Genomic DNA, 27,780 nt, shown 5'->3' on the forward strand with positions numbered 1-27,780 from the left:
GGACTTCCGCGGGCGGGGCGGGGCCGTGCCCTCGCCCGGTGCGGCCCGGCCGGGGCGGCCCCGCGGGGAGCGCGGCGCGATGGCGGCCGGCGGCTACGGGCGGTACCGGGCCGTGATCTTCGCGGCCATGTTCGTGGGGTACACGCTGTATTACTTCAACCGTAAAACCTTCTCGTTTGTCATGCCCGCCGTCATGGCCGAGGTGCCGCTGGGGAAGGACGACCTGGGTGAGTGTCGGTCCCGGGCCCCGCCGCCCCGCCGGCCCGGAGGTGGCCGTGCCGCGGGCTGAGGCACCCCCGGGCTCTGCCCGCCGCAGGTCTTATCACCAGCAGCCAGTCTGCAGCCTACGCCATCAGCAAATTCATCAGCGGCGTCCTTTCGGACCAGATGAGTGCCCGCTGGCTCTTCTCCTCCGGCCTCCTCATGGTGGGCTTGGTCAACGTGGTCTTCTCCTGGAGCTCCACCGTCGTGGCCTTCGCCGGGCTCTGGTTCCTCAACGGCCTGGCCCAGGGACTGGGCTGGCCGCCCTGCGGGAAGATCCTGCGGAAGGTGAGTGCTGGGAAAGGTGGGGGAACTTGCCGCTGCTCTCTTGACCTGTCCTGGCATCAGGGCTGTGCAGACCATGCTTGCTCAGAATCCAGGGGGACTTGCAGCTTTTCCCACTCCCAGCCAAGGAGGTCTAGAGCACTATCTGCATTCTGCTGCCTGTGGAACAAGTTTCTGTGCACGGGGATCTGCTTATTCTAGCAAAGATTCAGTCTGTAGCCCTTGCCCCTGTGTGCCTTGAGTCTAGCTCAGTTCGGTGAGTAACATCTCCTGGTAGCAGAGTTCTGCCTTGTAGAGACGGACTTTGTTGGAATTAAGTATTTTAGGTGTGGACACACACGACTGCTTGTCTGCTGCTGCAAGTCAGGTTTTGCTGTGGGTCGGGGCCAGTGAGCACAGTTCCATCTGCACGCTTGGGCAACTCAGGAATTCCAAGTCACAGGTGGTTCAGGTAGAAAACTGGGTAAGATGGAGGAACAGCGTGAAATGAATCTTCAAGCTGTGTGTACTTGGGGTTTGTGACAATCTAAAAGGAACAGATTGATTTTTCCCTAGGACAGAAGGAAAGGAGGTTGGTCAGCTTTATGCTGATCCCTCATGGAAGATGTAAAATCCAGGAATGAATGTACTGCATGTACTGGTGGGGTGGGGTGGGGAAGAGATAAACAACTTCGATGCCCTTCTGCGAGGCACCTAGCCTCCCCTAACTGACAAGGAGAGGGCTGTCCAGGACAGTTGAATGCACAGAAAAGAAGGGCCCAAATAACAGAAATATCAGCCATGGTGTTTTCTGAAGATGTTTATGAATGTAGATCTCAGACATTTTCCTGCTGACAAGAACCACCCAAGTGGTTCTGGCTCCGAGTGCTCATTGCAATGTGGAGTCCATCATGTCTGATACTTAATGCAAAAGCAAGTCCTAAAGTTACCCTGTGACTCTCTGCGTATCCATCCAAGTTCCTGAGCCAGCAGACCTCTCCAGGAGGACCCTGTTCCTAGCAAGTGAGTACGCAGAACCATGTGCTCTTAAGCTTGCCTCTCCTGCCCCACGTCTCAGTTTCATGGTCTGTAAATGGAAATAGCTTTGAGCTGGCTCACGGTGTGAGCACCTGTCAAGCTCTTACAGCTGACGCTTGAGTAACATTTGGAGTTCCCTGCATGACTAAAGTAGCGAGGTGGGGGTGTTCCCTCTACCTGCTTTTGGAGTTCTGTGTCTGAATTGCCCCAACCCCACATCATGGGCCTCAAGGGAGGGTTTTCAGGTGTGCTGTCACTCTCTTACACTTCATGCTGTTTGTCTTGTTGTTGCACAGTGGTTTGAGCCCTCTCAGTTTGGGACTTGGTGGGCAATCCTGTCTACAAGCATGAACTTGGCTGGAGGCTTAGGTCCCATTGTTGCTGCTCTCGTGTCTATGAACTACGATTGGCGCAAGACTTTGTCCTTCTCTGGCTTCACCTGCGTGGTTGTCTCTTTTGTTTGCCTTGTCCTGGTTAAAAATGAGCCATCAGATGTTGGGCTGCCCAACATTGAACAAGGAGCCAAGAAAGGGAAGAAAGGTGAGCATGTGACTTCCATGCAAGCAGGCAGCCGCAGGAGAAGGTGCGGTGCCTTCTGTCTGTATTCTGGTAGAGATGTGTTGTTCTCACATACTGACACCCTCATCCTCCCCACTTTCTGAAATCACAGCTTGGCAGACATGTGGTTAAGGGGTTGATTTTGGCAGCTTTATTCTGGTAATTGAAGGTAGAAATGGTATAAACCAAGGCCCACTGTGATCTTGTGGGAAGCGGCTGATGTAGGGATTCCTGAGAATGTGACAGAGCAGGGGAAAAGCCTGCTGTTAGCCCTCTGTTAGCCTTGCTCCTTAGCCTGCCAGCAGCCTATCTGTGTGTTGCTGAGATGCTCACAGCTGGCTCTCCCCGTATATGTCACATCTTCCTGCTACCAGCATCCCTGTTTTCTTGGAGCCTTGTGTGTTTAGATTGCGAATGCAGTTTTGGTGGGGTGGTGGAGAGAGAAGAAGTACAACAGCAGGGAATGCTTCCTTAAGCCTGACCTTCTGCTCCTCCGCCTTGGCAGCAGACGGGCAGTTCTCCCCTCACCCCACCTTAGGCTCTCTTGACCCCTGGTTCACGATGGACTCTGCTCAGTGTTTCTGTCCTAACCTATGACATCTAGTTAGTAAATGTTTGTTCAGACCACTGAGTGTAGTGCTTCTCTGAAAGCAGAACATGTAGATGAGAATTGCAACACAGGTTTTCAGTAGGATTTTAAGGGCCAGTGGAAACTCAGCCTATGTTCCATGCTGTCCCATGCTGCCTGTGCTGCCAGACTTGACCCCTTTGCATAAGGAAAGAATATTGTTTCCCCGGAGCATTATCTGGGGAGAGCAAGTCTGTTGGTGTTCCTGGAAGACTGATGCAAAAGTCAAGGTAGAATCTGAAAGTCAGCATCTTTGTTTGGGTCTGTGCAGTGGCTTTCACAGGCACAGCTTAAAAATGCTCCCTAAGAATCTGGAGGTAATTTTTCTAACAAGCTGTGTGAAGGATTTATTGGCAACTGCGATACAGAAAATTACTGGGAGTAGTGTTTTGATTATTCTTTTCAAATCTTTAATGAATGTGGGATAAAACGACAGAAATTATTCTGAAATCACCAGAACAAGGGGGAGGTAGAGCCATTCACTACCATTCAGCAGCTGTGAATACCTCCCTGTGTGGGGATGTTCTTGTGCTTGGATCCTGCCTGCAGATCTGTCTGCTGGGCCGCTGGTTGGTGTGCCTTGGGCTGTGGTAACACTCCTCCCAACCTTCCTACAGGTTCCTCCAGCGACAACAGCACCTTGACAGAGCTTCTGCTCTCACCATACCTTTGGGTGCTCTCAACAGGCTACCTGGTCGTTTTTGGAGTGAAAACGTGCTGTACTGACTGGGGACAGCTCTTCCTGATCCAGGAGAGGGGACAGTCCATGCTTGTGGGTAAGATGCAAAACTGCATTGTTAAGCTCTGGGGCTGCAATCTTGGAGGTGTTGCCCAGAGTTCGCCTGGGTAGAGGTCCTTCCACCTGAGGGACTTGTTTGCCCACCTCCTAGCTGTCTGCTTAGATACACATAGGTTTTGAAATAAACCAGTAATGGAGTTACTGCATGCACCAAGCACCCCAGTGCCAGGACTTTCCTGGGACTGCCAGACGGGCATTCCTGAGCAGGGATGAGCCAGAGGGTTGTGTCCAGCAGAGCTGCTCAAGTGCTCTGTGAGCTTACAGCAGTGGGGCTGGTCTGGAGCCCACAGCAGCTTTTCTGTTTTGACCAAATCTGATGGACCATTCTTTGCTCCATTTGTGTTCTAGGCAGTTCCTACATGAGTGCCTTGGAGATTGGGGGCCTGGTGGGAAGCATTGCTGCTGGATACCTTTCTGATAGAGCAGTAGCAAAAGTAAGTCGTGTGCACCCTCGGGCACGCTGGGCAGGTAACACGGCGGCAATCTGAGCTTCTTCACTGAGGTGCTCAGGCAGGGTGCTGTCCCTGTGAGCACAGCAGAGAAACCAGCCCATACTCAGTTCTGCCATGGGCATGGGCACAGCTGCTGAACACTCCAGAAGGTGCTGGAGAACAGATGCACTGATGTTAGGGGTTGCAATATGCCTGTCATGTTTGAGATATTTAATCTGTTTTTAATTTTTTTGATTTACTGTGGTCTCCAGATTTTCGTTTTGAAGAACTGGTTGCTGATAGTTTTCTTCTGGCTGGAAAAAAAACCCCACATTAAAATCCAGGAGTGGGATCTAGAGCCAAATTCAGGGTGGAAGTGGTTGATAACTGAAGTATCGTTCATCACTAAGAGCTTTTGTTTAGCACAGTTTGACTGTGGGCAGCCCTTAAACCACACTAACAAGGTGTGCCAACAGATGTGCTGTTGATGGGCCATCCATATTTCTGACTAGGCTGTGGATGGCGTTAGTCACTACAAGTATAAAAGAAAGTTCCTCCAGTTTGTGACTCTCAGCTGTCCTTCCTTGTGTCACAGGTGGGTCTGTCAAGCTATGGGAATCCTCGGCATGCGTTGCTGCTTTCCATGATGGCTGGGATGTGTGTGTCCATGTTCCTCTTTCGGGTCACAGTCACAGGTGACTCTCCCAAGGTAATTCACATGCAGCAGCTGGCCATCAGTTATAAGGATAGCTCTGGAATGGGGCGGGTTTGATGACAGAGAGCATGATGGTTTTCTTCACCATTCCCAAGGGTTTCTTTGTTTGCACTATGGAGAAGCACTGACTTAGCCTGGTTTGGGGTGCTCCTGCTGTCCTGTTGTTGCAGGCAGCCTGCCTTCTCAGCTTTGCATTAGATGTGACTTGCATCTGTCCTCATGCTTGCTAAATAAATAAAACTTCTTTCCTCCTTTCATTTTTTTCTTCTTCAGGAAAACCACTTCTGGACTGTAGCCTTGCAACCTCTAGCTGATCTTACAGGCCTAAAAGAACATGAGGTTTCTGCTTGCATTTTTTCTCCCTCTTCCTGTTTCTTCTTTCCCTGGTCTGCCTTACTCCTATCCTGAGAGGTTGGTTAGCACCTCAGAACTTAGAACCAGGGCATTGAGAAGAGATTACTGTAAGTTTGGTAAAAGCAACATTTTCTTACGATAGTTTGAGTGCACTAACTGACTTCAAAACGTCTAACAATGTAACTGTTTAAGTTTTATACAGAAGGGTCTGAGGACTTCTGTTCATCATATAGCCACCTAAGGGGTCTTGTGGGTGAGATCAGAAAGAATTACTCTGCTCTGGCAGATGCATTCTTACTTAGTTTCTGGCAAGTGTTTTCCTAACCCGTTTCTGTTTCACATCTGGAAAATAAGATGGTGTAGGGTATGCCCAGCCACTGCCGCCATAGTTGGCACTTACTTCTTCCTGGGCTTTTTGAAATGGTGTTTGCAGTTCTAAAAGCATGCTGTAACATGGAGGTGTTACTTATCCTTCGTTGTGCAAACAAGAGACTGATAATTTTGGGCCAGATAGGTTTCTTAGAGCATAAGCTAACACTGAAGTTCAGACTGTTGGGGTTTTTTTGTGGGTTTTTTTGATGGTTTTTTTTGGTTTCTCAGTTTAGTAACATAGAGGTTATCAGAGAGAGGTGTCTCACAAATAAACATGCTCTGATCAGTCCCATGCATCTAAACTGAGAAAAGCTTTCAGTTGGTAGCTCCAGGATTGTTTATGAAAGCAACCTGATTCGCAGTTCTTTCCTGCGATTTCACAGGCTCATTGCCCTTCTCTCTTTGATGTTCTGTTTCTTGCAAATCAGCACGGGATGTGCTACATGGTGTGGGGGGAAGAATTGTGGGAAGGAGAGCTTGCACTGGCCAGCAAGACGGGGTGGTGGAGATGCAGCTGGGCTTTATGGATGTGGGGTCTCTACAGGCTTGAGCTCTTCTGGCTGCAGGCTGGGGAGCTGGTGTCAGCCTGAAAATGTCAGAACTCCCTGGTCCTGTGTATGGAATCTGAGAATTGTCAGCAGTTGCTAACTGACAGTGGTGAGATTCACAGATCCTGTTTCTGATTTTAACTTACTTTGACAGCTGTGGATTCTGACTCTGGGAGCTGTGTTTGGGTTCTCCTCGTATGGGCCGATTGCCCTCTTTGGGGTCATAGCCAACGAAAGTGCCCCTGCCAACCTGTGCGGCACCTCCCATGCCATAGTGGCCCTCATGGCCAATGGTAAGTAATACCCGTTTCCCCAAAAAACAAACAAAACCCATGCACGTCCTTGATGAAGCGTGGTCTGTCCCCTGGGTGCCAAGTTACTGATCGTGGGAAGCCAGCTAAGGAGCGAGATAATGGAGCTGGAAGCCTCAGGGATGCTTCGTGCTGTGCCTGACAGGTTTTGCGTTGTGCTTTAAGTTCAAACCAGGCCTGAGGAATGTTTATATATGCTAAACCAGGTACTGGTAGATAATATGGGAGTGCACAAGTGTTGTTAGCTTTCTGTTTGTGTTTTGTTACAGTTGGAGGCTTCCTGGCTGGACTGCCTTTCAGTACAATTGCCAAGCACTACAGCTGGGCTACAGCCTTCTGGGTAGCTGAAGTCACCTGTATCGCTGGCACGGTGGCTTTCTTCTTTCTACGAAACATCCGCACCAAGATGGGCCGGATTTCCAGGAAGGCTGACTGAGGATAAGCTGCTTGGTGGAAGGGATGTTCCCACGCTGACGTGAATGATGCTCATTTTTGTTTAACTGGCCTAGAAGTGAGTTTACCTATTGCTGCAACCTAGATAAAAATGTCTCAATTTCTCATCCAGTGTCAGGTTCCAGAGGGCACAAGGTTCCTGCTACTGATCACTTTTTCCCTCAAGATGTGATAATTCACCTAGTTTACATTTGCAATGATTTTACTGTACCTCTTCCTCACAGCACTGTTAGTGAAGCAAGCAGGCTCTGCAGTCTGAGCTTCCCCACTACAAGTGGTCTGAAATGACTGGCTTCAGGTGCACTTACCTCTAGTTTTGTCATTATTGTTTGTCTCAGCCATTAACTGAGACATTAATCAGTTCAGCTTCACTGCTCAGGGGCCCTGAACTGAGCCTTTGCCACCTGCATCCGTCCCATCCAGCTGTCGTAAGTACAGCTGTCCCAGGTCACTTCAGCATGAGCTCTGTGTGTGCTCAGCCACACGACAGCAACAGAGCAGGGAATGGTGACATCTGGCCTGCTTTGACAGCAGCAAGGCTTTAGCTGTACCTGGGGTTAGTTGCTAGGAGCAATGGAGTGTGTTGCTGTGGACAAGTGGAACAGCAGGACATGCTGCAGCAGGGCTCTCTGCAGCATTTAGATATAGGCATGCTCCCTGGGAATTCGTTTAGAGAAGCTCCTTCTCGTGAACTGATCCCACGTGGTGCAATGTCTGTGTGCAGTGTTAATGATCTACAAAGCAGGCAGCTGCTGCCAAGGCAGCTCGTAGCCAGTGCTCTGCAAATCTGCCAGGAAAACTGTCCCAGCAGAAAGAATTGCAACAGCAGCCACCACCAACCCACAATTTCTGCAGCTGGGTTTCGTGATAACCCACATTTCGAGCACTGGCTTGTATTTTTTCAGTACAAGGTGTGAAGACTGGGGTGGTTTTGGTCAAGAGTTGTGTCTCTCACAGCTGCAGGCAGGGGTTTGGGCTGCCTCTGAGTCAGCCTTAGCAGAGCCATCACTGACAGCAGTCAGGCCCGGCACCCTGCAGTAAGTACACTCAGGTTTTTAACCAGGATTTTGTTGAATACTCTTGTTTTTTCCCAAAAGGATTTACTGCTTTAGGGTCCTGAAAGAGGCAAATTCAACTCGTAAAGAGCCTACATGCAGGTATTTTGCTGAATACCTTGGTTGCAAGAGTAGTTAGCTAGCCTTAATTAAAAAAATGGAAGTGAATTGCATTTTGTACTTAATTACATGATCCTCTTCTATATGTGAAATAAAAATGGAGCAGTGTCACAAGGGCCCTGGTTGTCTTATGGAGAGTGGTGCAAGCAAAACCACCCCAACCCACTTATCCTCTTGAGGGGCCACCGGCACAAATGTCCCTGTCAACAGAAAGCAAGCAGCCATTTGCCTCATTAATAAACACTTATTACTTCTATACAGAAACCCTCTGCAAGACCGTAAGTTAGAGCTATACAGGAAAAATACATATGTACATTTATGACAGGAAAGAAAAGCACTGACTGTGGTAAGGCCACAGACCTGCACCTTCTCCTTCACCCAAGTGCAGCGGAGCTGCAACAGGAATAAGGAAGGCCCTGTGGCCCGATGTAAACAGTGCTAAGGAATCTGTTTAAGGTAAGTTTCCCAACAAAGGGGATAAACCGGTATTTTGGGAGATACTGAAGCACGTTTTGGGGATGTGCAGTCTCTGCTGTGGAGAGGGGAGCTTTGTGAGAGGCCAGCCAGGGAAGAGAGAGGCCCTGCTCTTCAGACGAATGAATCTGTGCAACAGGCAAGGCTTTCTCTATGATCCAGGTCCGAAGGGTCCAGCTTTCTCTGCCACCTCCAGAGCAAGCTTCAAGTTCTGATCAAACAACTCGCACCTGAAACAATCAGAAAAGCAAAAGGGATGACTTTTACCTACAGAAGCGAGTTAACAAAGCTAACAAAGGATCTCCACATCCTTTGGCTCTGCATCCTTCAAGGAGAGATTCAGGAAGTTATGACACAGCAACATGACTGCTGTCGAGGTCTGACTTGGTTCTTAATTAAGATTAAAGCTTCTTGTATGGATCTGAACAGATGGTAGGACAGCAGGGTTTGTGCCAAGGAAGTGCAGCTCCCAATTCCCCAGCAGAGCCAGCACTGGTCTGCATCCTCTCTCTGCAGCAGTGTGCTGTGGCTTGCTTCCCCTTCCCTCAGCCAGTTTTGCTACTTAAGGACTGTCAGCATTTGCTACTGTGTAGGTAGAAAGCAATGAGGGGTTGCAGCCAGGTTACTAGAAGTGGGCTTCTCCTTACCTTATTGGCATCTCCAGGGAGTAGAAAGGATTCTTCAGAGCGAAGTCTGAGTAAATCTCATAGATTTTGCGGAGAAGAGCATCTATCCCTGTCTGCCTTGGGTCAGCCAGAACCATGAATTTGATCCCTGGAGCCATAATGCCAGGAGCATAAGGAAGGCCAAGCACAGGGACAGCCCTGGCAAAGCCGAGGGGTGCCGGGTGCCCAGGGCCCGATGGTACCTGTCAGTGTCTGGAAGCAGTGCAACTTGAAGGTGTCGGTCTCCAGCATCTCGATCCCGGAGCTCCCAACTTCAGGTGACAGCTGTGACCCGATGGCAAACAGCCTGTGGGGACAGGCCCCTCAGCACCCCTCACCGCCCGTGCCACCCCCATCCCGTCACGGCCCACCGTGACTCACGAGTGGAACATGGAGGCCAGCATAAGCTTCTCGTTGGAGGAGAGCCGGTGGCGGCCGAAGCGGATGGACACCGGGTAGTTGGCGGGGTTACCCAGGAACTCCAGCACGTCCTTCCCGTCCGCCGTGAAGCGACCGTTGACCTCGGCGCCGTTGATGGCGAGCACGGCGTGACCCACTGCGGGACAGCGGCGTCAGTCGCTCAGTCAATAAGCCCGGCCCGGCCCGGCCCGCCCGGCCCTTCCCACCCGCCGCACCGCGGATGCCGTCCCGCTGCCCGAAGGCGACGACGACGCGCTCGTCGTGCGGGCGTAGGACGAGATCGAGCGGAAAGCTGAACGTCTTCTCGGTGTCGGCGCGGGGCGCGTAGTGGTCCAGCTGGTAGATGAGGCCGCCCGCCTTGTTAACCACGTAGACGCTGAAGATCGCCATGGCGCAGCGCCCCGGCAGCAGCACCGCCCTTCCGCCCCGGCAGCGCCGCCGCGCCCGCCCCGGCAGTGACGTCCGGCCCGCCCGGGGCCCGCCCCCGCCCCACGCCGGGCTCTTCCTTTCTCGCCGACATCTTGCGGAGCAGCCGCGGCCGCATCATGGTGAGTGGGGCCGGGCCGGGGGGCGGCTGGCGAGCCGGGCCGGGGCCCCCGGGAGACACTGGCGGTTCCCGGAGCGGGGCGGGAACCCCTGCGGGCATCTCGAGGGGGCGGCCCCGCGCCTCGCCCTTCACCCCCCATCCTTCTCACCCTCTCGCAGCCGCCCAAAGACGACAAGAAGAAGAAGGACGCGGGCAAGTCCGCCAAGAAGGACAAGGACCCGGTCAACAAATCCGGCGGCAAAGCCAAGAAGAAGGTGGGAGTCGGCGGGGCTGAGGGCTCGGGGATCCCCGGGCCTGGCGCGTGGGCAGCGTGGCCGGGCCCCGGGAGCCTTGTGAAGGCGGGGCGGGCGTCTTGTTAGAGGAGCCAGCTCTTTATCTGCCAGCAAGGTGTACATAATAGCGTTAAGCCCGAGTAACAGAAGGCTTTAGTCCTTTTATTTTTAGATACTGCAGGTGTTATCTGCAGCACGTTCATTTACAAAGGCGCTTTTGTGCATCTCATTAGTCCTTTAGTTTTGGATGTGATACGGACACATTTGATGGTGCAGTTCTCGGGGTATCCTTTAGTTTGTTTTGTTCTTGCTTACAGGATGGCTTAGGGGGCATTGTTTTTTCTCTCTTTTCAAGTAGAAGTGGTCCAAGGGGAAAGTGAGAGACAAGTTGAACAACCTTGTCCTGTTTGACAAGGCCACCTATGACAAACTGTGCAAAGAAGTGCCCAACTACAAACTGATCACACCTGCAGTTGTCTCAGAAAGGCTGAAGATTCGAGGCTCCCTGGCTCGGGCTGCCCTCCAGGAGCTGCTCAGCAAAGGTGAGCACTTAAAACTGGAAAAAGCCCAGAAAGCTGCTTGAATTGGCTGTTTGGTTTGCCCAGCAGCTTTCCTGCAGCATCTGAAGTGCTCCATGCGTAAATTGTTTTTGAGGAGCCACTGCCTCAGCTTGCATTTCAGAAGTGCTCCAAAGTATGGAGCTGCAGTTCTGCTTACATATAGGAGCATTGCTGTACTAAGAAAAATGTTGCCAGAAGGGATGGGCTGCGATGTAACGGCAGCCAGATGGGAATGAAAGACTTGCATGAGCTGCTACACCCTAGTAGTTCCTCTTGTATGTTGCCCTGCCTCTCTAGGAGGGACCTCAGCATCCCTGGCATCTGTCAGTACATGCACACTGACATAATTTTGGTTTTTTATAGGGTTGATCAAACTGGTGTCCAAGCACCGAGCCCAAGTGATCTATACCCGAAACACGAAAGGCGGAGATGCGCCTGCTGCAGGGGAGGACGCATAGTGAGGTGAGACTGGGTGCTGAGGAGCTGAGTTGTGCTGTCAGGAGCTAATGGACAGCTATACAATGTGTAATGAGCAACTTCCACATGGCTGTGGTGGGCTGTTCTTCCAGAGACTCCAAAAATATTTTGCTCGCATCCTGAGCAACTTCCTGGGGGAACATAACTGGAAACATCACTTCTCCAGAATTAAAGAGCGATTTCTGATTTTGTCCCTGTGCCCATTGCATGGGGAAAGCATCATTTGTTCCCCTTGCTGCAGGGCAAATGGACACTTGTCCTTCCTGCTCTCATAGGGCACCATGGCCAGGTGTTCCTGCGGGAACAAAACTGTCAAACTGTTTACTTTGTGCTAGCCTGCTTTGACCTGGTTTTCTGATTGGGGACTTCTTGCTTTGCAGGTTCTCCAGTGACTTCGTCAACAATGCGTCATACGTAATGCACACAATAAAATTACTGATTATAATATTTCTTGCATTTTCAAGAATGCGTATGTTTCATTACTGATGCATTATTGATAGCGAATTCTAGTAGAGGTCATGGCTGTTGTCCTCTACCAGCTGGTTTTTGCCTTTTATTAGTGTTAGAAATGCATTGCTAAAAGGGAAGAAACTTTGCATCACCTACAGCAGCCAGTGATATTAGCCCATGTAAAGGATGAATGTTAGAATGAAGGAAAGCAATACAAATTTGAATGAAAATATCAGGCACCTGGCATTGGTTGCCTGCAGGGTGGGCCCTGCATTTGAAATGAGTTTCAGTTGGTTTACAAACACAGAAGCATTTTAAAAAAAAAAAAGTTTATTTCTCTGAAAATTCTTTCTTTAATGGGATGTTCCACGTCAGCATAGGCCACTGGCATCACTTGCTGTATAGAGTAGGCTTTCTGGTAGTGAAGATAGGGCATCCACAGGAGCCTGTCCTTGCTGGCAGGACCTGACTTTGTGTGGCTTTAGACGTGATGCTGAGATGGACACTGTGTCCTTACAGGGCAGTCAGCAACAAAACTGCAGCTACCTACAGTCAGCCTTTCCACAGCAGCACTGGGTGTCTGGTGTTCCTCATCTGATCACCTTTTTTTCTTCTTTTCCCCTGATTCAGTTCTAAACTGATGCCTGAAAGAAAGCATAGAAGTCAGACTGCAGTAGCCTTTAGACAGAGATAATGGAACACTTTCCTCGAAAAAGGAAGTGCTGTACATAGTGTTTTAGCAAGGAAGCTCCCTCAATATTTTTGTTACCTCAGTGAGTGGTAGCTCCAGCTAGCTGACAGAGTTCTGGCACATTAAAAGGCGCCAGTGGGACAGTATGTGGGTCTGAAAGGTGAACCACACAAAATGAGGCAGATGCCTTCATGTGTGCAGCATGCTTCACCTCATAAGCCATGTGTGTGCTGCTCTAGGACAAGAATGATACTCTGCCTGGATTAAGCACTGTGTGGCATAACTCGTATGGCAGGATGTCTCCTTATGCTTGCTGCTACCTCAGAGCCTGCTGCATGAATAGCTTGCATGGACAGAAGCCATGGACTCTCCCCCCTGGCATCCATCTGTGCTTGCCTGAAGCTCACCGGGACTGCCACCTCCTGCCGTGATTCCATACACGCCCAAAGGAAGGGAGCCAGCTGTCACTTGTCTGAGAGGTATGGTCAAAGTTGGCACCAACTCGCTCCACCGGGAGCTTTTTCAGCTTCTGCTTCTCCTCTGAAAAATATAAAATACAGTTGTAGAGTGGTTTGGGTTGGAAGGGAACTTAAGGATCACGTTGCTGCAATGCCCAGCACTATGGATGGGGACACTTTGCCTAGGCCGGGTTGCTCAAAAGCCCAAATACTTTTTTCAGCAAAAGTTTTTCAAATTGTTGTTGGTTCTCTAGCATGGTAAAGTGACTGTAAGGTTAACTAAAAGGTTTGTGAGCTGCTCACTGTGTTTGAGAAATTCCTCATAGGAAGGTCCGATTTGTTGTTTACTTCCATCTTCTTCCTCTGATAGCCATGGAGGTTTTGCTCCTAGAAGTCACAGGGAATACTTACTTAGCCACTGACGTTATCCTAAACTGTGACAGGAAAAAGTGTCCCCTCTTCCCCCCGTCTGCTGCTTGCTCTACCAAGCAAGTGACGACATGAACTCTTGAGTGTTCTGAGAAAAAGGAGCTGGCTTCCTCAGTTAAGGCCATGGCAGATCACACCCCAAATCATACACTCCCCACAGCAGCAGCATCAACAGTTTTTACAATGCTGAAGTGTTTTCTTCTCCTCTAGTATGTCAAATATTGCCAAAAGAGTGAGCACTTCCTGGTTATGCTGCAACTGCTTCAAAACTGCTTTGCGTTATCCCTGTGACATTTGCAAGCCATGAGGCAGCAACCCAGTGAGTCATGATGCAGGTGCACTTGCCTGTGTGGACATTTCCTTTTCCTTCTGTTTCCTGTTAATAGGAACATAAAATGCTTATGAGAATCTTATGTTTAAGAGTATCTCTGAACAGAAGAACATTACCTTCATTCCCTTCCAGGATCAAGTTCTATTACAAAAAGGCAGAGGAAAGCTCTTCTCTACTTTTCTTTAAAAGGATGTTTGGTTGTTTTTTCTTCACAGCATACTAAAGAATGTTTGCTTAATGAAAGTTAAACCTGGGTAACTGAAACTGAGCTAGCTGCTTGCCCAAATCCACAAAGCTGGTTTTTTTGTGTTGGAGACCACCCCTTATTCTGCTCTGTGATATGTGCTGTAGGTGACGTGCAGTTGAATCGAAGTCACACTCGCTAGCCAGTCGCCCCTACCTGGTGGCCAATGAAGGTCAGAACCTGGCTTGATTCCATCCAGGCTAAATCAGGTCCTGTCTGCATTCTGCTCGGGCCAGGCTGTTCTGCAGCACAAGGGCTGTCCCTGAAATAAGAGGCCGGTGCTTACCGTAGTGCAGACAAAAAGTTTGCAAAAGATTTGCAAGATCCTGGTAATGCCAGTGTCAAACTCCCCCCGTGTTGGGTGCTTTGAGCAGGGATGCATCAGCCACTGCTAAGGAAAGCGGCGCTTACCGTTCAGGTCCCGCGGGGGGCCTGCAGACAGAAGGTCCTGCACAAAGCTCTGGTTCTGTTTGAAGCTGAGTCAGATTGAGGAAAAAGGAACAATATTTCTGGTACTGAGCCCAGCCTCCACCCACCCGCCCCTAGCTCCTCCCGAGCGCACCCAGGTCCCGGTGGGGATGCGCAGAGCAGTGCCCGGTCCCCGCCAGGGTCCAGCGAGGGCAGGATACAGCTCACCGACCTGGAGCGCAGCCTGCACCGTCTCTCGCTGCCGGCGCTCGGTCTCCCGGATGTCGGCCGCCATCTATGGGGAGAGAGCGGTGAGGCGGGGCCAGCGGAGGCCGGGCCTCCGCCAACGCGGGCAGGTGACCGAGGTACCTGGAGGATGCGTTCCTCCTCCCGCCGCTGGTGCTCGCTCAGCGCCTGCTCTAGAGCCTGCGCGAAGCGCTCGTACTCCTCGGCCGGCACCAGGCACCGCTCCCGCAGCGCCGCCTCCGCCCGGTTCTCCCGCCAGAACCGCGCCGTCTGCCGGCGGTGCTCGGGCCTGCGGGACACCACGGCACCTTCAGCACCGCCCGCACCCGGCCAAGCGCCGCAGCAGCCTGGCCTGGGGCAGCAGCTGCCCTCCCTCCGTTCCTGCCCACGCACCCGGCCAAGTGCCGCAGCAGCCCGGCTTGCAGCAGTGCCCGCCCGCCGCACCGCCTGTCCCTCCGCACGCCGCGCCCGCAGCACGGGCACCACACGCGCCCATCGTGCTCCGCTGGGTCGTAGCGCTGCACGGCCGCGGCCACATCGGCCACAGCCGCCCGCGCCGCCGCCGTCGCCTCCTGCAGCCGAGCCAGCGTCTCCCGCAGCCGCCGGCGATGCCCCGCGCTGTAGAGGTGCCGGCGGCCGGTGAAGGCGCTGCGGCGGCACAGCCCGCAGTAGTGCACGGCCATGGCGCCCGCGCCGCGGAGCGCAGGCGCGGGGCGGGACCGGCCCCTCCGCGCTGAGCATCCCGGGCGGCTCCGCGCTGCCGGCCGGCGGAGCCGAGCGCTCCTACTGACTGACTGATTCCCTGCGCGGTCAGGTGTGGCACTGACAGCCGTCTGTATCTCTCTGACGCGTGTCTCATATCCAGAGAAGGGCAACGAAGCTGGTGAAGGGTCTGGAGCGTGTGTCCTACGAGGAGCGGCTGAGGGAGCCGGGATTGTTTAGCCTGGAGGAGGCTCAGGGGTTAGCTTATCACTCTCTACAGCTACCTGAAGGGAGGTTGGAGCCAGGTGGGGGTCGGTCTCTTCTCCCAGGCAGTCAGGGATGAGACAAGAAGACATAGTCTTAAGGTGCACCAGGGGAGGTTTAGGTTGGACCTTAGGAAGAATTTGTTCAGTAAAAGGGTGATTAGATACTGGAATGGGCTGCCCAGGGAGGTGGTAGAGTCCATCCCTGGAGGTGTTTAAGGAAAGACTGGACATGGCACTTAGTGCCATGGTCTAGTCGACATGGTAGTCTTTGGTCCTAGGTTAGACTCAATGATCTCAGAGGTCTTTTCCAACCTAATTGATTCTGCAACTGCTACAGTGACTCAGGTGATATTAACTACACAGACCTGCCCTGCACGGTAGTTTGTCAGGAAAGCTACCATCCTAGTGTGTGCACTTAGACGTGGTCACATCACTTTACCGTTCTGTTCTTCTACGCTCTCCTGGGCTTGCAGGTGAAAGTAGCTGTCTCAGCCCACTCCCGTGGATCCTTGCCCACTGTTTTTACAGCTGGGCATGTAAAAGCCATATTTCACGGCTTAGAATAGCACTTGCGTGGTAAGGGCTCCTCTCATGTGTTCCTCTGCTCAACCTCTCGCCTGCGGGCTGAGACCCTTTCTCAAGGAACAGACGAACCTGCATGTAAGGTGTAGGTATATGCCTTCAGCCAGGCTTATGGCTTCATATGAATGTGCTCTTTGGGGTCTTCTCAGCAAGCCAGAGACACTGTATTTGCTCCTGTTTTTGAAAAATGTTAGGTGCAAGCTCCCCGGAAGATAGGGCAGCTCTATAACTTGGCTTCCAATTCAGAGTTGTTACTCGAGTCTGGCTTGATGGCTCTGGCATTCCTCAGCCCCTGAAAGCTTTGAATTTGTACAGAGTGACATCTGCTTGTCTGTGGCAACACGAGAGTATCAAGGGTATCATCTCTTGTTTGGGCTTTGCCCAGCCAATGGCATTTGTTTGGAAGCAAGCTCAGTGGATTTGGTGGGGGCCCTTGAGGGATACTGGTCATGCCAAGCAACTGTGGGGTTTATGTATTTTTTTTTCCCCCTGTAGTAGAACAGATATTAATTTCCAATTAAGTAAGTGGTCCTTTTTCTTCCTCTTCCTTTTCCCCCTCTTCCTAGTACAGGGTGTACAGGAGATGCCTCCCTTATCACACCAGGCCATTCCTGCTCTGTTGGCATTGCTTCAGTTCCTTGTGCTGCAGTAAATAGCTGATGCTGTATAATACAGACAGAGCTCCCAGGATTTGCATGGGCTGGGGTTAGAAACAATCCTTTCTGTTAAAGAGAGGCAGCAGGGAAAGTACAGGCAGGCTCGATGGTAGGGAACACAAGACAGAGATAAGGCTGTGACTGCTGAGAGATGCTTGCTCCATTGGCACAGGACCTGGGGCTGTGTCAGGGTGCCCAGTTATTCCTGCGAATGCCAACATGTCTTTGATGGTACCATAGGTAGATGCTGCTGTCATTGTAGCTGTTCATAGCCTCCTCAGGATGTGAGAACACCACAGATTTATTTGATGAGCATCACAGCCTGTTTTATTAGCTGTATTCTCTTCTCTCTGAATGGATACACTATTTTTCTGGTGGGGGAAAGGTGGCCTCTTACCTGCCACGTCCTCAAATTCTGTGAAGTTGCAGTAAAAGAGATGAACTCATATCTGCCCCTCCTCCCTGATTTTTAAAACCACTTCAAAGGTGAGCTAGCAGACAACTGAAGCGACCGGTTCCGCCAGGCTCGTTGCTGCTCACCTTTCCTGCCGCTCCCCCGCGGAACAAAGCACAGCATTTCCCTTTGATTTCCCGCTTTGAAAGCCTTAGGGGACAGAGTCTGAAATGGCCCACAACTTTTTTGGTGTCTCGTCTCTGGTACGTTCCTGAAGCGCTGGGTGGATCAGGACAGGACTCCAGGAAGGAGACCTGGCTTGTGGCTCAATCTGCCATCTGAGCAGGTTGGCCAATGGAATGCTCCATCCCTCCTGGGTGTTGTAACCGGCATCCCCCAGGTTTGTGGGTAGGGTGAAGTAACACTGCAGCGACAGGGAGAAGGAGCCACAGCGTCTGGGACTCGGTGGCTTTGACTAACACATGCAGGGGTTCCAGAGTCCAGCCTGGCTGCCTGTCACCAGCAGTACATGCTACCTTCTGGCACAGCTACTGCCCCAGGGATGGAGGGGTCTGCCCTGTTCTCCATTTCTTTCTACCAAGAAGAGAGGGAACATGGCAGAGTGGAGCGCATGCTGCCAGACTCCTGCCAGGTAGGGAGGAGAAAAGCAGTGAGTTTGGGTGCCTCTGCCAGTGCCCAAGGCACAGGCTGCTTGCCCTCTCTGAAAGGGATCATGTCACAAGTGTGAGGCTGGATGGAGAGGAGAGGAAAGCAGGGCTTGATTGTGCAATGTGAGTTTCTTGACTTCCTTCTGTGCCATCAGGACCTGAGGGTTTGCAAAGCTTTAAAACACAGGGCTGTCATTTGCATGCAGGCAGTGATACAGCCCATCCCTGGCCTGGTGCAGACTATGTAATACTGAATCTACAACCCCATCTCAGTGTCCCAGAGCTCTCTTAGCAAAATACGAACAGAGCTTGTCTCTGCTCAGCTTACAAGATGACAGGATCATGCCTTGCAGCAGTGCAACTGCACAGCACATGCATGGTATTTAGTGCAGGTGCTGCAGGTCGTGGCTGTGATTCTCAGAAACATTGGTATGCTGACTCAGTGCAGGGAGCAGTAGGATAATAAAGCCATAGGAATTGGTCATGTTGAAGGATGTGCCAGATGACAGTCTCAAGTAAAGGTTAATTAATCTGATCTCTATTATTCTGGTGAAACTCTCCATGTTTTATAGTCGCTTTTGTATGTATTGTGAAGCTGCAAGATCAAGAGGAAACCTCCTTTGCCTGCTGGTTCAGGGCCAGGCTGGATGCCTGTAAAAGGCTGCTTATGTGACAGTGTTGGAAATGCAAATACATTTGTGTGTGTGTGTGTTTTTGTGTGCTTCCGTGTGTTTCCCTCTCAGATCCCAGGTGCAGAATTGATGCTGGAATCATACTCAGCTGCTTACAACAGGATGACCCACGTGCTGAGGCTTAAACCTCTGTGTAAGACCACTCTCTGTGATTCATCCCTGCTCATCCTGCTAGTTGAGAGTCACTGAGATTCGGAGGACCATATCAGCGAAGGTTTCGTCTGATAAAAACCATTCTCTTAACACTGCTGCTTGAAACAGGGATATTGTACCTTTAAGGCACCCCCTTCTCATTCCCCTAATACCTCTAGGCCTCTGAATGATTCTGGAGGAGAGGATCAGTGCAGGAGTTTAAGGCATCTTTCCCTGCCCTGCTGCACTGCTCACTTGCTGCTCCGAAGGCTGTGCTTTGCTGTTTCTATGGAAACCATTAGTTGCTAAGCAACTGGAGCATCATCTGTGCTGAGCCCTCGCATCTAATTATCCCATCACAGTGGCTGAGAGGGGCTGGGGGGGGATTAACTCCTCTACCATGGCAGATCCATTGACAACACTTTAGTCACATTTAAAGGGACATTGTCTCCCTTCTGCCACACTTAGGAGGAGGAATAGGGTTTTCTGCAAGCAGCGGACACACTGTCTGTGCTCATGGCATGCTTGGAGCTTCCATGCCCTTGCATAGAGCTCTGCAGAAAGCTCTTCTTTCTGTTCAAGTTATGCATGATGCATGTAGCTGTACATTTGGATCATGCAGTCTTTGCCTTGTGGACTGTGTTTGGGCCATACTCATAGTCATTTGTGTATTTTTATTGTGTTGTGGTCACCTCGATGCTGCCCTTACTGTCTCTGTCCCAAGAGCCTGACGTTGTGTCTGCTCTGTGAGGTATTGCCAATTCTTCAGAACTTGGCAATGGAGGAGGTGGGTAGCTCTCTGTCTTCTGTCTGTCTGCAAACATTGCACATAGCTTGGTATTCAGTTTTGTATTACCTTACTGTTTGTTTCTGGGAGGGATAGAGATGGTCATCAAGGAGCACTGAAAGCCCGAGGGGTCAAGTAACAACTATGGAAAACCTCATTTTCCATAGTTGGATCATTTTCCAGATCTCTGTAAGTGGACAAAGCCACCAGCAGCCTGGTGAATTTTGTACATTCAAATAAAATAGTCAGTCTGAGAGCTGATTCTGATTTTTAGTTTGTGAACACAAGTTTGATGTAGTGTAGGACTCAGATTGCATCTGAATGAGGTTCCCAGATTTGTGAGGAGAGTGGTAGTGGTTTGAGTTACCTTCAGACAAACGCCTGAGTTTAGTGAAAACCTGACTGCACCAGGTCCACGCTTGGGTACGTTGTAGCTGCTTCTTGCCTGCTCCCGTCAAGATGGATAGGGACTGATTCCTCCTCAGTTTTCACTTTCTGCCAGAAAATGGATGCTTTGTGATTTACTAAGGTGATTGCTTTTCTAGTGGCTGAATCAGTGAGAGTGGGGAGGTCTATTAGAAAGTTTTCCTGTTTTTTTTACTGCCTAGATCTATGAGCCAGCTGACAGTTACTGCAAAGCTCCCTAGCAGCATTTGCTGTGCTTTGTACAGACAGGGAGGATATAGCTTCAGCAGGAGGGTGGCCTATTCTTACTTCCGAAAACAAGAGAATCCCTAATACCTCCCCAAACTGACTTTGTTTCTGTGTCCACCTTTGAATTGTAATGTCTTTCACTGCAGCCAAAGCCTTCAGGCACCATCCAGCCCTGGCAATATGTCATGCCAACATGTTAGCACTGCTTCTGCCCCTCCCTATTGGCATAGGACCAGAGCATGTGGGTCTCCAAGGACTGAGTGATCCGGGGCTAGGTGGGATAGGGCAACTTGGGAAGATGGAGCAGGTGCCCCCCTGCCTCCCTCTAAGAGTAGACAATGATGGTGATTATTATTAAGAGTTCTCATAGTTCTCATAATGATCTCAGGGAGGGGCAAGTGGAGGAGGGAGACATATTTTGTCATGAAAATGGGAAATGTAATTAAAGTCCACATGTTAATTAAGAGCTGAAGGGGAGAGATAGAAGGATTTCTTCCTGAAGTCTCACTGGCATTGGCATTGGGCATTTTGCATAATGCTAATCAACAAGGAAGAAAGGCTTTGGAGGAGAGGCATGAAAGAGAGAAGTTTTGCACAAAGGCTCCCATGGCTTTGAATGGAGCACACAGTGTCAAGGAAAAGTTTTGTTTTGCCCAGTCAAAGCTGGGAAACTGAAAAGAGGAACAGTATCCACAACCTTTTGCATTTGGTTCCTTAGTGTAAATTGGCAGCATCAAGAAGAGGTGGTCCAGGCCTGATCACCCATGTGTGTTTCTCTCTGGCCTGCCCAGGCACCTCCCTCACAGAAGAAATGGATGTGAGAGAGTTCCTGAGCCTCCTGCTGCCCCATCAGCAGTGGGCATTCCAGCCAAGCACAAATCTAGTGCAGCTGCTGGGACAGCAAATGAGGATATCCCAAAGCTCCATGCAGATCAGGGCAGTTGAAACCTACTCATCTGTCCCTCTGGAAACATGTGAGATGGCTAATCAGGTGCAGGTCCCTGGTGTTTTCAGATGCTCTAATATGGAATTTTATGCTTGCTTTTCTCACACTGGTCAGAAACCTATGAAATTACAGCTCTGCTTCTCTGACAGGGCAGGTACAGTGGGAGGACCTCACAGGTTTGGGTCTTTGACTTTTCTGCCACACAGGAGAGATCTGTAGAAACACATTTGGAAATATCTTCCCTCTTCGTAGCTTGGCACTAATGTATTTAACAGGGGGATCCTCTGCTCCTTCAGCTGTACCAGAACCCCATTAACACAGTCTGGGGAAAGGGGCTGACTTCTACACGTGCCTTGTGGGAAGCTCAAGCACTGTATGGGAAGCAGGGTGGGAATGAGTAGAGGGGCTGTGAGTGTAGGGGAGTGTGATGTACCTGCTTATGAGAGGGTACTGCAGAATTTGAATGCATCTGTGAGGAAAGAGCGTAGTGATCCGTGTGTGTATGACACTATTTAAGGGAGTAGAGGATAATTCTGCTTCTTTGCAAAAGTAAGAAGAAGGTTTTCTGCATGCAGAACTTAAGGGAACTGTTCAAAATGTAGTTTGCCATGTGCTGGGGACTCACAGGGATCAGGGGAAGCAAGTATGCAAGCCTCTGACTCATACATGATGTTCTAGAGTCAGGAAGGAGTAATCTAAAAGCTGCTTGAGCCATGTGCTGCATCTTAATGAGGGAGGCAGCACTCACAAAAATGCTGCAGCCCAGCTCCTGCTGCCCAGCTTTGCTACCAGTGTGGCTATTTCCGTGCAAAGGCCAAAAGGGCTTGTGCTGTCAGATTGTGCCTGAGGACTTGTGCCGAACAGTTAGTGTGCCTTCTGATGCCATCCAAAGCTAGGCAGAGCGCTCCCTTTGCACCCATGAGTTTCTTGGTGGAGAGCAGCAGCGCCCCTCTATTCGAGCAGAGCGTGGCATTAGGCAGAATCAGGGCAAAATTTGAGAGAGTGCCAAGCACGATGAATTTGATTTGTAAAACTGCCCACGCCTCTCCTAGTGGATGGAACACCCTGCTGGAGCAGCACATGTAACTACACAGTGCCATTGCACAGTAGTTGGGACAAAAAAATTGAAGTGAGGCAAGGAAATTCGGAAGATAGAAAGTCACTGTTAAAGTTGGAGCTTGGACAGAACACTGAGTTGAACAGCAAGACGTCCGGAAAACGTTGAGGGATTTGTAATCACTTGTTTGAAATGGTGCTTGAAGTATTGAAGTTCCTTCCAGGTGGCTGGCTGCGTGGAATGTTTCCAGCTATCGGATGGCCAGCAGTGTTTGTAGTTTGCTCCCTGATCTAGAAGTGAAATTGGGTAATGTCTTGCTCTGTTGGCTGGGCTATACTGCATCCTTGTTCTTCCTTTTCACTCTTTTGCCCTCTCTTTTGCTTTTCATTTCCTTTTGGCATCTTGGGGCTTAAAGCATTTTCAAGAGGAATTGACATTAGGAGAGCAGCCGCTGAGGAAGCTTGCCAAATGCTCTACACTGGCTGACAGTTTTTCTCAAAACCAGATGGTTACTAATTAAAGGGAGTCAAGTGGGGAGGCTGCATTGGCCTTTCTATTTCTTTTTCCTTCCTTTGATTAACAGAGTTTGTGACCTTGGAGGAAGATCATATTCCTGTCTTTCCAGGGAAGTGCTCTTCTAGTGCTTGTAATCTGTGGCAATCCCAGTGCTATCTGCTGGGTGCAAGACCTTTCTGAGGAAGCAGGCTGACTGTGTGCTCTACGCGCAAGGTAGCTGCCATGGGTGGTAGGACAGAAATGCAGTTGTAAAAAGAAAACACAAAGTGGGAGAGGAAAGTTAAATATTGGGAAGAGCTCTTCTTGGAGATCTTCTGTCAGACGTTTTCTTGAAGCCTTATACTGTCAGTAGAAGAAAGACTGCGGGACTTCTTGCTCCTCAGCCTGCTGCACCTTTCACACAGAGGAGCCCTTTACGTGGCCAATCTTAGGCCATCTGTGTGCACGTGGGCTGCTCCACGTGGCTTTTCTCCACGGTACTGGGAGCTGAATGGCTGGGAAGATGAAGGGCAAGCACATGCTTCTTTTATTTTCAAGAACATTTGGTTTCTAGAGCCAATTGTAACAGATGCACTGTCAACGCTTAACAACTCAACCTTGTGTGGAAGAACTGGGTATGAAGAAAACTGCATTGGCAGTAACAAACACCTCCCACTCCAATTCATGTCCAAGAAAAGCGTAGCAGTTTTGTCTTGATTATATTCCAGAGCTGTAGTCCTCCACAGGTTCCCTTGCTGAAATCTTGCTCCTCCCCTCTGCCACTGTCCTTTCCTCCTTCAAATGCAACCTCTTGCCCAATTTAAGTAAATATGCTGTACTGGAAAACACCAGAGCACAATTACTTAAGGAGTAAAGACATGCACAAATGACAATTCATTAAAATATGTCATTGTAATTGTTTTCGACTTTCTGCGCATGCTCTTAATCTGTGAGGCCAAAGCACAAATTTTCTGAACAAAACAAAAGACAGCATGAGGGTGACAGTCAAGAGCCTGGAGCAGCGTCTCCTGCCTGCCTCTCAACCACATAGCAGTCACCACACCAGCTTTTCTGCAGAAACAGGCAGGAAATCGCTCAGCTACAAGGAAAAGCCACCCAGGCCACCAGAGACAAAGCGAGACACACCCTTGAGGCACGCAGGCAAACTCATGGACTCGCCATGTTGAGGACTCCCTTTCATAGGTATGGGATGAAGAAAAGACCAAGCTAAAGACCACATGAGCAGAATTATTTCATCTAGTACCTAACAGTCTTGCCATCTTTCCCCATTTCCTCTCTCTAACCACTGCCTTTATCCCAGTTATCAGAAGCCTTGCAAGCTTCCCCATGCTCTGGCAGCCACAGCTCCATGTGTCTAAGATGGAAAAGGGGAAAGAGACAAGGGGGAAAAAGGAGTTTTTCCAGAAGCCAATGAATAACAATTATGAACATAGTTCCCATGGTAACTGCAGGATCCAGGGGAAGAAAAGGGAATGTAAATCGGATTATCAGAGGGATGAACGAACCAGTTGCATCCACCAACCCAGCCAGGCTGCTCAAACACCACCTTCACTGTGTTCCTGAGTGCTGAATCCTATTCTCACCTTAACACCTGTCCTGTGCTGCATTTCACTCTGCTTCAGAAGGACCCGAGGAGATGAGGTCCCCACTACACAACAGAGCTCATGCAGGTCACTGAGGGAGTCCTATCTCCCCACACTCATGGCCCAGAAACTTCCCCTAGAGTGGAGCAGTCTCCCTATAATTGATGCAATATCTTACTTTCACTGTCTGACATCTTAACCATAAATGAGGAGGAGGCTCAGAAATTCCCTGAACATAAAAGAAAAACTTAAAAAACCCAAGAGAAGTAACTTGCAAGACCCAAGATCTATGCTCTTCCACCCACAGGGGAGAATGAGTACTCCTTCGTGACACTCTACCAAGGACTTACACTCTGGGGAGAGAATACAGTGAAATCAAGGTGGCTTTCAATAACGTCAGGAGAAGCACAGCCATTCCAGCATCAGATTGATTTAAACCAGCACATCCAACAGCAGCAGAGCCTGTTTAAAGCAGGGCTCCCAGGCTCGTGAACAATCTTCTCAACCTGAGAAAGGACTCCAGCATCTGGGGTGCTCTCTAGACCCGTCTCTCCTGCACTGCCTAGGCTGCTTGCTGCAGACTATCTGCCAGTGCTTTCCAGCCTGGAAAGTGTTAAATCTCAAAAGCACCTCCTGGGGTTTTGCTACTTCTTTTCATCTGTTTTATTTCCACAAGGACAGAGATCAGCTGTCTGGATCTTGCTTGACCTCACAGCAAAGCCCATGGCCACGCTCTGCAGCATAGATTGCCTGTCTGCAGAGGGACACACAGATTTGCTGTGCTGGAGCCTGTTTGGAGGTGGGCATGAATATTTCATTACAGGGAGAGGATGCTTCAGCAGCATGATGAAGATGTGGATTTGCACTGTGCTGTAGGGGACAAAGGAGAACAGACCCCAGGTCAGCATCTCCAGCTCCCAGGAGGTCCACTGAGAACAGAAGGCTCCCAAAGGTAAAGGGACCTCCTGGGCCCACCCACCTTTTTTCTGCAAGGCCAATGGTACAACAAGCCACAGGGGGTGCCAGCAGCTCCTGTGCACACCTGCCATCCTCTACCTGGATGCAATATCCCAGCAGAGAAAACTGCAGGTTGGCTTGACCTAGTAGGGGATAGCAGGGCAGCCCTATCGGTCCCCAGGACATTCCCAGTACCTAAGACCCTGTCAGAATGCTGCACCAGCTCCAAAACACAAGAAGTAACCAAATGGTCATTCTTAACTGGAGCCCAGGTTTCTAAAGAGGCACAATATCTGACTGGAACCAGAAAAGACATCTCATGGGGGGCTGGACTGAATTTGGTACAAACTGTATGGATGGTCTGTAGGCACTCAATACAGCTTCCTCCATTCAAAAGAAGAGTGAGGTTTGAGATTCTGTTTGGACTCTGCAATGTTTAGAGTGTGTCCTGTCTGAGAGTCTCTGAAAGTCTGGCACTAAATGACTTTAAAAGCACTTATGACTTTAGAGTACATGCAAAAGAGCAGAAAGAAAATGGACTGAACACCACAACACGGGACTGTCTGCGGAAGGGCTCAGCTCGTCTCAAATTCTTGAGCATGATTTAGCAGCAATATGATCGGGGTCTACTACCAAAGTGTGTTCCTATCTGTCGCCTCAGGTGGAAGGACCAATCAGCCATCCTGGTTCAAGTCCCCCAAAATCCAGCCATGCAGCAGTGATGCAAACAGGTGGATGCTGATCTTGCTACCTGTGGCCAGACACACAGCCCTCCTGCAGCTCTGGCATTGCCTCCCACCGGGGACTTGGTTCTTAGTGTCTGTGACTCATAGAGGGCAGCTGTAAACTGTGTTAAGGCACCTGTTACACAGGTATTCAAGAAGGGTTATCTGTGCAGGAAAGCATGATCTAACGGTCTAAAGGACATAGTCTTAAGCTGCACGAGGGGAGGTTTAGGTTGGACATTAGGAAGAATTTCTTCAGAGAAAGGGTGATTAGACTTCAAAGGGTGAATGGACTGCCCAGGGAGGTGGTGGAGTCACCGTCCCTGGAGGTGTTTAAGAAAAAACTGGCCATGGCACTTCGTGCCACGTGGTGGTGTTTGGTCATAGGTTAAACTCAATGATCTCAGAGGTCTCTTCCAACCCAATTGATTCTGTGATTGAAGTGCCAACTGCTGTTGCTGCTGGTGGGGATGGAGGGTTTGTTTAGCTCCTCGTATTCTAGCGCAGAGACAAGGATAATATTGCATGCTGTGGAAATCCATTTCCTTGCTTCTGTACCTGGGTGTTAAAGCCCCATTCGGCATTTGTCACCGGAGCCGTGGTTTCTCCTTTTCCTGTTAATTGAGACATCCCCTTCTGCTGTGCACATGCTGCTCTTCTGTCGTGCACAGCCTCAGAGATGGCTGCATGTCCTTTGCATCATCAGAGGGAGGAAGTGGGGGAAATACAATAAGGCGCAACGTGTTTTCTGGTGTTTCTTGTCCCAGCTCTAGTGCTGCCTCTCGGCATCAGGCGTATAGAGGGACAGTCCGGCTCCGGTGAGAGCCGCCCCGCCGCCCCGCCGCCCCGCCGCCCCGGCACCCCGGCACCCCGGCACGGGCCCGCGGAAGGGGCGGAACGAGCCCGCCGTGCCCCGCCCGCCGGGGGAGCGCACGGGGCGCTGCCCGCGGCCCCCGGCAGAGCGGTGCCGCCCGCGCCCGCCAGGTGGCGCCACCGGGCCCCGCCGCCAGCCCCGCTCCCGCCGCCGGCCGGTCCCGCCGCCCCGGCCCGGCCGTGTGTCCCCGGGCCGGTCCCGCCGCCCCGGCCCGGCCGTGTGTCCCCGGGAGGGTCCCGCCGCCCCGGCCCGGCCGTGTGTCCCCGGGAGGGACCCGCCGCCCCGGCCCGGCCGTGTGTCCCCGGGCCGGTCCCGCCGCCCCGGCCCGGCCGTGTGTCCCCGGGAGGGTCCCGCCGCCCCGGCCCGGCCGTGTGTCCCCGGGCAGGGTCCCGCCGCCCCGGCCCGGCCGTGTGTCCCCGGGAGAGTCCCGCCGCCCCCTCCGTGTGCCCCTGGGGAGGGTTCTGCTGCCTTCCGCCTGCGGCCTTGCGTCTCCCGGAGCGGTGGTGGCGGGAGGCAGGCGGTGCGCGCAGAGCAGCCTCCTTCACGGGAGGGGGGACCTTTGTGTCTTCTCCCTGTGCCCTCCCCATCCCTCTGCACACGCAGCGGGGGATGCACGAGTGCTCCCAAGGCTGGAGCAGCCGCCCCTCTGTGTAAGGGCGGCAGGTGCTAGCACGAATGTTCAATAACGCTGACAGGGGACAGGAGGAGCTTGGGGAGGCAGCCAGCCTTCAGGACCGAGTTCACCGTGCTGGGCACTGTGGCAAGGGCAGGGAGGGGTTTGAGAGTTCCTCTGAGTCTAGAGGGCTGCATGCAAAGGGCAGGTTGTCAGAGAAGGTAGAGATATCTGGAGCATGGGAGGACACTGAATAGAATTGCGAGTAATAAGTAGCTGCTCAGGAGTGGGGTGGTCTTGACCTTGTCAAGGTCAAGAAGGACCTTTTTCTTGTCCCAAATTCTGTAGTCCTCGCGGCATTTGGACGAGGTGCTCAGCACTTTTGGCCTGGGAGTAC

General features: G+C 51.2%; 4 protein-coding genes across 7 annotated transcripts; 2 read left to right on the plus strand and 2 right to left on the minus strand.

Annotated features, from left to right (window-relative positions):
- Positions 1-39: 39 nt before the first annotated feature.
- Positions 40-8,023, plus strand: SLC37A4 (solute carrier family 37 member 4). 2 transcript variants are annotated; one of them, XM_048328665.1, is made up of 9 exons: positions 40-227; positions 317-549; positions 1,860-2,103; positions 3,367-3,525; positions 3,897-3,982; positions 4,575-4,688; positions 4,968-5,033; positions 6,123-6,261; positions 6,549-8,023. In XM_048328665.1, the coding sequence occupies exons 1-9, from the start codon at positions 80-82 to the stop codon at positions 6,713-6,715; spliced, it is 1,356 nt and encodes a 451-aa protein (XP_048184622.1). In that variant the 5' UTR covers positions 40-79; the 3' UTR covers positions 6,716-8,023. The 2 variants fall into 2 exon arrangements, with proteins under 2 accessions (XP_048184622.1, XP_048184623.1); XM_048328666.1 differs by lacking the exon at positions 4,968-5,033.
- A 108-nt stretch (positions 8,024-8,131) lies between these two features.
- Positions 8,132-9,909, minus strand: TRAPPC4 (trafficking protein particle complex subunit 4). Its single transcript, XM_048328669.1, has 5 exons — positions 9,682-9,909; positions 9,428-9,602; positions 9,250-9,353; positions 9,029-9,155; positions 8,132-8,611 (listed from the first exon to the last, which is right to left on the minus strand). Exons 1-5 carry the CDS (start codon positions 9,854-9,856, stop codon positions 8,533-8,535), a joined length of 660 nt encoding a protein of 219 aa, XP_048184626.1. The 5' UTR covers positions 9,857-9,909; the 3' UTR covers positions 8,132-8,532.
- On the plus strand, positions 9,906-11,769 carry RPS25 (ribosomal protein S25). Its single transcript, XM_048328670.1, has 5 exons — positions 9,906-10,014; positions 10,172-10,267; positions 10,644-10,827; positions 11,209-11,307; positions 11,703-11,769. The coding sequence occupies exons 1-4, from the start codon at positions 10,012-10,014 to the stop codon at positions 11,301-11,303; spliced, it is 378 nt and encodes a 125-aa protein (XP_048184627.1). The 5' UTR covers positions 9,906-10,011; the 3' UTR covers positions 11,304-11,307; positions 11,703-11,769.
- A 46-nt stretch (positions 11,770-11,815) lies between these two features.
- On the minus strand, positions 11,816-15,293 carry CENATAC (centrosomal AT-AC splicing factor). 3 transcript variants are annotated; one of them, XM_048328667.1, is made up of 9 exons: positions 14,973-15,292; positions 14,703-14,868; positions 14,566-14,628; positions 14,337-14,401; positions 14,082-14,187; positions 13,696-13,726; positions 13,225-13,308; positions 12,871-13,003; positions 11,816-12,416 (listed from the first exon to the last, which is right to left on the minus strand). In XM_048328667.1, exons 1-9 carry the CDS (start codon positions 15,260-15,262, stop codon positions 12,371-12,373), a joined length of 984 nt encoding a protein of 327 aa, XP_048184624.1. In that variant the 5' UTR covers positions 15,263-15,292; the 3' UTR covers positions 11,816-12,370. The 3 variants fall into 3 exon arrangements, 2 of the variants coding, with proteins under 2 accessions (XP_048184624.1, XP_048184625.1); XR_007208224.1 differs by having other exon boundaries at positions 12,387-12,416; positions 12,542-13,003; positions 14,973-15,293; XM_048328668.1 differs by having other exon boundaries at positions 12,387-12,416; positions 12,860-13,003; positions 14,973-15,293.
- Between the last annotated feature and the right edge of the window lie 12,487 nt (positions 15,294-27,780).

The sequence above is a fragment of the Corvus hawaiiensis genome, chromosome 25, assembly GCF_020740725.1.
Source record: "Corvus hawaiiensis isolate bCorHaw1 chromosome 25, bCorHaw1.pri.cur, whole genome shotgun sequence".
NCBI classification, from domain to species: domain Eukaryota; kingdom Metazoa; phylum Chordata; class Aves; order Passeriformes; family Corvidae; genus Corvus; species Corvus hawaiiensis.

Coding starts and splice junctions, on each gene's coding strand:
- SLC37A4 (XM_048328665.1), top strand. CDS start 80: ATGGCGGCCGGCGGCTACGGGCGGTACCGGGCCGTGATCTTCGCGGCC. Junction 2,104..3,366: donor AGCCAAGAAAGGGAAGAAAG/GTGAGCATGTGA, acceptor ACCTTCCTACAG/GTTCCTCCAGCGACAACAGC. Junction 6,262..6,548: donor AGTGGCCCTCATGGCCAATG/GTAAGTAATACC, acceptor GTTTTGTTACAG/TTGGAGGCTTCCTGGCTGGA.
- TRAPPC4 (XM_048328669.1), bottom strand. CDS start 9,856: ATGGCGATCTTCAGCGTCTACGTGGTTAACAAGGCGGGCGGCCTCATC. Junction 9,603..9,681: donor GCAGCGGGACGGCATCCGCG/GTGCGGCGGGTG, acceptor GCTGTCCCGCAG/TGGGTCACGCCGTGCTCGCC. Junction 8,612..9,028: donor TCCCTGGAGATGCCAATAAG/GTAAGGAGAAGC, acceptor TGATTGTTTCAG/GTGCGAGTTGTTTGATCAGA.
- RPS25 (XM_048328670.1), top strand. Junction 10,268..10,643: donor GCGGCAAAGCCAAGAAGAAG/GTGGGAGTCGGC, acceptor CTTTTCAAGTAG/AAGTGGTCCAAGGGGAAAGT. Junction 10,828..11,208: donor CCAGGAGCTGCTCAGCAAAG/GTGAGCACTTAA, acceptor GGTTTTTTATAG/GGTTGATCAAACTGGTGTCC.
- CENATAC (XM_048328667.1), bottom strand. CDS start 15,262: ATGGCCGTGCACTACTGCGGGCTGTGCCGCCGCAGCGCCTTCACCGGC. Junction 14,629..14,702: donor AGGAGGAACGCATCCTCCAG/GTACCTCGGTCA, acceptor CTCTCCCCATAG/ATGGCGGCCGACATCCGGGA. Junction 13,309..13,695: donor AAAAGGAAATGTCCACACAG/GCAAGTGCACCT, acceptor TGTGACTTCTAG/GAGCAAAACCTCCATGGCTA.